The sequence below is a fragment of the Pteronotus mesoamericanus genome, unplaced genomic scaffold (assembly GCF_021234165.1).
Source record: "Pteronotus mesoamericanus isolate MK-2021 breed Mesoamerican mustached bat unplaced genomic scaffold, CSHL_Meso_final scaffold_507, whole genome shotgun sequence".
NCBI classification, from domain to species: domain Eukaryota; kingdom Metazoa; phylum Chordata; class Mammalia; order Chiroptera; family Mormoopidae; genus Pteronotus; species Pteronotus mesoamericanus.
The window spans coordinates 3,379,820-3,388,516 of NW_026555319.1; the positions used below are offsets into that span (position 1 = coordinate 3,379,820).

The window sequence follows — 8,697 nt, forward strand, 5'->3', positions numbered from 1 at the left end:
GCGTGACGTACCACGTGACTGAGGAAGGGGATTCCGCTTCTGTGGTAAGAAGAAATTCCTCCACGTGAAGAGAAGGCCAGTTCCACACAGGAGTCAGAGTGTAAATATCCCATAAGCTCAGCACGTTCTGCAAAAGAGACATTTCATTGACATGTCTTCTTAATGACTAAAAATTTCTATTCCAGGTTGTATCTTTTGGTGTACATATACACTGAAATGAAGCACAGTACACAAGACAGGAAAGTCCCTATCTTTAAAAGTGTGACAATGTTTTTTGGTGTTAAGCACAATACCAAGAAAAAAAACATCAAAGGAGAAATATCAAAAACATACATCGGTATCAAGAACAAAAAGTAGATTGTCTATCAGCTGGAACTTCTTGGCACCTACAAAAGAGAAAGCGAGGTGTGTAAGGTTATACTTCTGTGTCACATACAGCCATATTTAAATAGTAAGCTAACACTTATGGACAAAAAGTTCCCATTCTCATATATTCCTGTGTCTATATTTTTAGATAACCACTAAAATGTAAGAACTCCCAAAATAAAGAATAACAAAAGCAACATATCAGGAAGTCACGTATGTGAAAAATGATCAGTTTAACATGGCTTGTCTCAAAGAGTGGTCCGCCAAAATGGGCCATACGCCACACTTAGCACAGAAATGAAAATTAGCACTCACTCATGATTACCAAAAGTAGTTTCTGGAATTCAGATTACCTTTAATAATCTCTGCATCAATAACATTCTTAACTGCCATGTCTTTGAGAGGATCTGGTTCCCATTTTGAGAGCGCACAGTTACCAGTTCCCTACAGAAGCAACAACAGTATTTCAATTGCAAATTTGGTTCTTAGATCCAAATTCTCGTCAAAGTAGAAACATCTAAGCAGTACACATTACTAATTTCAAAATACATATATTGAAGTCCAACTCATTTTCATCTTTCAGTCCCGCTCTTCAATTGTTTAGCAGGACAAGGAAGAACAGTGAACTGTTGTTCTTCTTTGTTATCACCATCACACGAACATCTAATAAGGAGCAGGTACGTTCAGACAACTCACTCTGCTGACAAAGGGCGAACTTTAACTTAACCTACAGGGTGGGGCAAGAGTAGGCTCACAGTTGTCTTTATGGAAAATAATACAATAATTATTCAATAAAAATATAAGAATAAACTGTGTTTTGTGCACTTACCCTGTAAACCTACTTTTGCCCCACCCTGCATAAATCTGGCAAGGAAAAATGTTGTCAATGCTGTAATTATATTGAATCTTTGCCTACTCCTTGAATATTAGATGTTCTATTTGTTGTTTTTTGCCTATACTCATAATCGAAAGAAATGGTAAATTTCAGGTAGAGATTAGTGAAAATAAAGATAAAATAAAGAAAACTTAGTATGATAAAACAGAAAACTTTATTTTCTTTAGAAAATAAAGAAAAATGAGTTTCCATATTTTTTCCAACATGGAAACTTAGGTTTACTTATTAATTTGTGACCTTAATTTTATAATTCCCACTTCTGTTACACATTGCAAATTAATCTGTAATTTAACCAAAACTATAGTGATTTAATGAGGAAACATTTCAGAAACAAAAACACAAAATTTTATGAAAAGGTTTAGTACCCCAATCATCATAGGGATTTTGCTCGCTAAATCTCCAGGCACCAGACTGAGACAACCAAGAGTGTGGTAATTTTCAGTGGAAATAAAACTGGACTTGATTTGTCCTTGTAACTGCAACATTTAAAAAATAAGAATGTTATACATACACTCCACAGTCCAAATTCCTTAGATTGATAAAAATCAGTTTAAACCAATCAATTCTACACATATTTTTAAATGGAAATGTTATTAAAATGTTTTATCATACTGATTCCCAAAAGGCCAACCAGTAGACAATTATATCCAGAAACACTCTCCTAAATTTTCATTAAATCTAAGTTTTAAGAAGACGATGGAATTTTCATTTTCTTACCTTTTTTGCTTTATTCAAGTCGACATTTTCGATTGCTGTGTGAAAGAGAGAAAGCAAGCTAAATGGACAGCGTTAATCTATAAAGCACGCGGGGCCCCTTTTGTGTCAGTTGAAATGATCCGCCCCCTGGTCAGACAGCAGAAAGCCCAGAGACAGCAGCGACTCCTCCTCCGACTTCTCCTCCGTCTGGCCTTTGGCCGGGGATATAGCCGGTGACACGCTGTTGTCAGGCCGCAGGCCAGGCGCCCTGCAGTCCCTCCAGCGCCTCTCCAGACCCTCCCTTCCCAGCCCGGAGGCTCCTCTCTTGAAACAGAATCCAGCTTCCCGATTCAAGCTCGGGAGTCCGACCTGCCAAGTCATCACTTCACGCTCCCTTTTGGAAGAGTTGCCTCGCTTGTCTGCTCTTTCATTAAGCTGTGCAGAGCTATGTAGCTTAAGTCTTGTTGAATCCCCTGGACCTTGCATGTTATTGGCACATATGATTGTAGACTTTAAAATCTGTTGAATACATGCCCCAAACCAATTCCTCAACCTCTCCCAGCTCAGGGGGATGTATGGGCCACACCACTCACTTAGCACACGATAAGTTACTGTTAAGTTAGCAAGTTAACAATAATGTTTACACTTGTACGGTCATCTGTTTCTAGGTTCATCATTCATTCCATCAAAAAGTGTTTATCACTATGCTAGTGTCTGTCTTGTCTCTCCAACTAAGCTGTTTGTCCTCAGAGGCAATAAACAAATTACATTTCTTCAACTTCTGCTGTAGCCCGAACAGTGGAGAATAAATATATTACAAATCCTTAAAAGTATACCCAGTATCATAGACTGTAATTAAACTAAAATAATATTCCTAAAGAGAATACATAAAAATTTACCTGGAGAACTAATAGAAATATTGCCACAATCAATACTATGAAAATAATACTGTACTAACCTTGTTGAATTTTTGCAAGCTGAAGGTTTGTTATACAAAAAAATCCATTGTTTGTAAGCAGCAGCATATAATAGGTACCTATTAAAATAATAGCAAGCCAGTTTCTCTAATATAAATTTAGTATAAAATATAAATTTAATCTAGAATATAAAATTTAAACCAGTATCTGAACCAAGCTTAAAAATGTCCATTTGTTCATTTAAATTTTAATCATCAAATAATATAGTAAATATACAGATAAAGCTTATTTACAAAGAATTGCAAAAACAACGTTAACTCCTTTGAAACTTTCATAAACCAAACTTCACTTCTCAGGGGGGGAAAAACCTCAGATATATCAAAATAAATTAAGGTCCAGTTAACGTTTGTTTGAAATGAAAATATGATAAATATGCTAGAACCCACAAAAGTATACATTTTAAAAGAATATAATGCCCCCTTGGTAATCTATTGAACTCTCAAAACTATAAAAACTAGTTTAGAATATTATATTTAGGAAAAGTACATTTAAAACTCTGAAAAGAGCTAAAATAAAAACTTGTTTCTTACATAATATTGATTGCATCACTAGAAAACTAAACACTGTGGAGGTAGCATAATAATGAATTTACACAATTCATTTACTATAAATTTGATTTCTGATTTTTTGGTTGTGCATTAGTCAAAAGACAAAAATAATTTCAAAAAACTTACCTTCACTTGAACCATCTTTCTCAATAACAAGAGCTTGGTACGTACACTGATTTTCACCATTAGCTTTCTGAACAAAAGCCTAATTGCAAAATAATTTTAAAAAAGTAAGATTAAACCCAGAAAAATATAATCAAGGATTATATTCTTTAAAATTGCAGATTTATCAATTATCATTAGCAACAATTCTGCCTTCATTCCGAACACTTCAGTTTTAAAATGGAAACCAATTTTGAACAGACTAATACCTACAAAGCTTAATTTTACAATTTTGTATTTATGTCCTACGTTTCTAAGGTATAATGCTTAAATTTAATATAAAGGAATATTATTTTATTTAAAACACAAATTAAGTAATAGTTTGCTTAGGTTGTCTAAGAGGTAATTTAGAATTTAGATCATGAAAATGAAAATGATGATAGCGTCTTACATTAGTGAGCAGCGTTTGCTTTGAAGTTACATGGATGAAATGTAAGTTGCCACTCCTCTCTCCAACCAAAAGGAACTTTCCTTCTTGACATAAGCCAACTACATCCACTTCTGTATCTGAAAATTCCAAATCGAAGTTACAAGCTTCCTTCAAAAATGTTTATTTGCAATAAGAAAAAACTATGTTTTGTCACTTAAAGTCAACCATTTGAGCTTCTTTTAAACATTAAAAAAAGGGGTGATTAAAGTAAAAAAGAATGCTATAGACTCTTCATCAACCAACAAATACATATTTACTGATCACTTCTATGCTAGGCGTTGTCCGAGGCCTTCTGCACATACCTAGGAATATGGGTCCCACCTTCACAGACCTCAAATTTTAAGGCAGTAATAGATAATTAAACAATGAGCAGAATAAACAAATTATATGCCATCTAAGAAGGTGACAAATTCTTTGGGAAAAAAAGAAACAGTGGAGCAGGGAGAGAGCTCCCAAGAGCCAAGCACAACAAAGAGCCCTGCAGACGGCAGTCTCAGGTGGAGGGCTCAGGACCGCCCTCCTTGATAAGGAGGGATCCGAACTTGACAAGGCTGATAAAGCGAGACCGGAAGGGAGGATGTTGCTTATTGTTGTTGTGACAGCACCGGGCCTAAGGGAGTGAACGGGAGGCTGAGGGGGAAGGGGCAAAAGCAGCAGCATAGGAATAGCTTATGAAGGGAAACCATGCAGGAGCAACATCTTTATACAAGCCTATCGGATGTTAACACAGCCCAAGACTTCATTGGTAGAACTGAATTTTGTGGACCCCCCCGGGGAGATACCCTGAGATTCCACCAAATAGGAGCGCCTTGCCCCCACGGTGTTATTAAGATCCTGTTTTCACACACAGGCCTCGGTTCTTTTGAGTTGTCGCAGTTCTTCCGCAAACACTTCAACACCCACCTTCCTCTGAAAATTGCAAAAAAGGCTTTCACAATACTTCCACCTGTTTTCCGGCACAATCACTCACTGGTTTCTTAATTTACTCTTAGGTCCGTATTTGCATATATGCATATATTTAAAGCTCTTCATCTCAATGAAGAATTCATAAATATTTAAAAAGCTTTTTATAGTGTTATACCTTCTGTAAGTATTCAAATATCTGTCGATGGTACTGACATGTACAAGATTCAGGTACTTGAATGTAATGGAGCCCAACTGGTTCCTCCGACACTCTAATACTGTACAAAAGCCACGCAAGTAAATTGTTGCTTTACATGTGTTTCCCCTTAGACCCACTGGGAAGGGTTCACCCCAGTATCCTTTGAGTCTAGCACCCAGCGTAAAAATGGGCACTCAAGATTAATTTCTTGAAATTAGTCCAATTTCAAGTCTTAGAAGTAATGGAGTAAAGAAAAGGCAATGCAGTAAAAATTGGTAGCTAGTACTTGACTTCCAATTTATCTTATTTCTTATGTTAAACTTACCAAATATAAGGTGCAATTGAAGCGATCTACAAATACTGTCAAGCAGTATCACTGATTGGTCTGCTACAATAATAAACCCATCGCTTAAGCTGCATGCTTGTATCTTTGGATTTAATGAGGCCTGTGGGAGGGAAAAGCAGGACTAATATAAAACCTTTTTATACACGCTTAACAATACCAACCACCAGTATCAGTCCCCAGCACCCAAGTTCAAAACTTGACAGGCCTTTCTCTTCAGCCTGTGTGCCTAAGCAGTCAAGTTCTTCTTCACATGTAGACCTTGAACCCATTCAGAGTCCAGGATCGCTGGGAAGGGCAAAGGACCCCATGCACAGTCTTGGTTCCCCAGCGCTGGCCTTGTGCCTGCAGGAGGCAGCAGGCATGAGGGCAAATGAACCAAGACTGGCATCAAGTCTCCGTGTCTGGGGTACGGCAGGGAGGCGGACGGTGGCGCACCATGAACTGAGGGTTTGTGCCCCTGCATAAACTTGTTAAAGCATAGCCACACCTTCCAATTTATCAAGAAAAGCTGCTTCTTTATGTGAAATGTTCTGATTTTTAAATACTGGCAGCTAGGTCAACGTTTTAAAAAACACTATGCAAGCCAAATACGAATCTCCAGCTTTTAGCTTTTGTTGATTAGAGCTTCCCACGCATATGTATCCTGAAGCAGCTGGGCAGCTGGGTTGTTGAAAATGCTCAGGCACTCGCTAGCTGAGTAATCTTGGGCAAATGTCTCAACTGACTCTCCTGTAAAACAGGGATGATGGTGATGATCATGATGATGATAATAATTATAATAGTATCTACAATGCTGGCTTGTGTGGAGAGTAGAGGAATTCAAGTAAAGGGCTTAGAAGCCAGCCTTGCATATAGCATATGCTTGATAAATATTAACTAGTCTTACTCCTCCATGGCTTAGTTTTTTAAGCTATCCAGCTCATTTTATGCCTACTTCAATGGCTACCTTCTCCAGGAGTAATTCTTGAAAACTCCACCCCATTCCGACTCCTTACATTCTTTTTACTTGCTTCTTCAACTAATGAAAAGTTACACCAACGCATTGCAAAAAAAAAGAACTGTCCTTCTTACATTCCAGGCATATGAATATCCCCATGTTGTTCTGTGTGAACTGTTGACCATGCCCCCTTTTTTTAAGGCTGTTTTTTTCATAGCAGTTTTAGGTTGACAGCAAAACTGAGGAAGGTACCGAGATTTCCCATCTACCCCCAGCTCCCACACATCCACAGCCTCCCCAGTTATAGACATCCCCGGCCAGAATGGTACATTTGTTACAACTGATGAACCTACATGGACACGATCATAATCGCCCAGGGTACGTGGTTTACATTATTGCTCACTCTTGGTGTTGTACATGTTTGTCTGGACAAAGTATAGTGACAGGTAGCCATCCTTATGGTGTCGTGTAGAGTACTTTCCCTGCCCTAAAAACCCTGCGCTCTGCCTAGTCATCTCTCCTTCCCACCACAATACCCGGCAGCCACCGGTTTTTTACGGTCTTCTCCTTGTCCATAATGTCATGTAGTGTAGTTGGACTCAAGTAGCATGGAGCCTTTTCAGATTAGCTTCTTTCACTTAGTGATATGCATTTAAGGTCCCTCCGTATCTTTTCATGGCTTGAGAGCTCATTTTTTTCCGCACTGAATATTTCTATGTCTGGAGGTACGACCGGTTATTTATCAGGTCACCTACTCAAGGACATCTTCGTTGCATCCAAGGTTTGACAATTATGAATAAAGTCGTTATGAACATTCATGTGCAGGTTTTTGTGTAGACAGAAGTTTCCATTCCCTTGGGTAAATACCATGGAATACAATTGATAGATGATATGGTAACAGTATGTCCAGTTTAAGAAAACACCCATCTTTCAAAGTGGCTGTTACCACTTTTGCATTCCCACCACCACTGAATGAGAGTTCCTGTTGCTCCACGTACTCATCAGCATTTGGTGGTCCAGTGTTCTAGATATTCGCCATTCTAGTAAGTATACAACGGTATCTCATGGTTGTTTTAAATTGCATTTCCTGATTACATAGGATGTGGCGTATCTTTCCATATGCTAATTTTCCATCTGCATATCTTCTTTTATGGGGCATCTGTTAGGGTCTTTGGCCCATTTTTTAATTGTTATTTGTCTTATTGTGGAGTTGGCAGAGTTCTTTGTATTTTCTGGGTATAAGTTCCTTGTCAGATGAAGATCTGCAAATATTTTCTCCCATTTGTGAGTTGCCCCTTCACTCTCTTGACTGTGTCTTTTAAAACACAAGTTTTTAATGTCAGCGAGGTCTAATTTACCTATTTTTCCATTGCTTGTGCTTTGACCATCTTATCTAGGATGGCTTTGTCTAATACAAGGTCACAATGATTTTTTTGGATTGTATTTTTAATTTCAAATTCCCCTTGTTTGCCTTGGCCAGTGTGGCTCATTTGTTGGGAGCACCACCCCGTAACCTAAAGGTTGGAGGTTCAATTCCAATCAGGGCACGTACCTATGTTGTGGGTCTGATTTGCGGTCCAGATGTGTACAAGAGGCAACCAATCTTGCTTCTTTCTCTCCCGTATCTCCCGCAGGAGAGAATGTGATGCTTCTCCCTCACATCAATGTTTCCTTCCCTTTCTCTCTCTATCTCTCAAAGCAATGAAAAAGTGTCCTTGGGTGAGGATCAAAAAAAATTTCTCTTCTCCATTGCTGATGTGTAGGACTTTTGTATATTAGCCTTGTATCCTACCACCCTGCTTTAATTGCTTATTATTCCAGTAGTTCTTTTGTTGATTTTTTCAGATTTTTGATGTGGACAATCATGTCATGTGAAAACAAAGACAAATTTTATTTCTTTCTTCCCAATCTATGAAAAGTTTAGTTTGGGAAATACAAATCTTAAGATAATGTAAGGCGAATTCAGATGGAAATTTCCAATAATTTGAGACTGAACCCTGATTACCTGAGAAAGGGATATAGTCATTCACAAAACATTTACCATGTAGCTACTGGGCTCACAAAACACAGTAAAAAATTTGTGAATAAAAACAGCATCAGAATCATTACCTTTTCAGAGGAGATCTTCGCTAGCAAATCTACTTGATATAAAGCAGTTCCATGTTCTTTCCTTGATCCAACACTTAGGGACCCGCTTCCTGTATCATCACTTGTTAGTAGCTCAATATCATTCCACAT

At 38.0% G+C, this 8,697-nt stretch overlaps 1 protein-coding gene across 1 annotated transcript in view; it reads right to left on the minus strand.

The window, feature by feature from the left end:
- Window positions 1-8,697, minus strand: part of KNTC1 (kinetochore associated 1) — a 51,207-nt gene extending 42,510 nt beyond the window's left edge. The window contains exons 1-10 of the mRNA XM_054594396.1: window positions 8,569-8,697; window positions 5,502-5,622; window positions 4,036-4,151; window positions 3,609-3,687; window positions 2,916-2,993; window positions 1,979-2,013; window positions 1,627-1,737; window positions 720-810; window positions 334-386; window positions 12-127 (exon numbers count right to left, since the gene is read on the minus strand). Of these exons, the coding sequence (XP_054450371.1) occupies window positions 12-127; window positions 334-386; window positions 720-810; window positions 1,627-1,737; window positions 1,979-2,013; window positions 2,916-2,993; window positions 3,609-3,687; window positions 4,036-4,151; window positions 5,502-5,622; window positions 8,569-8,697 (929 nt within the window). The remainder of the gene's footprint in view (window positions 1-11; window positions 128-333; window positions 387-719; window positions 811-1,626; window positions 1,738-1,978; window positions 2,014-2,915; window positions 2,994-3,608; window positions 3,688-4,035; window positions 4,152-5,501; window positions 5,623-8,568) is intronic.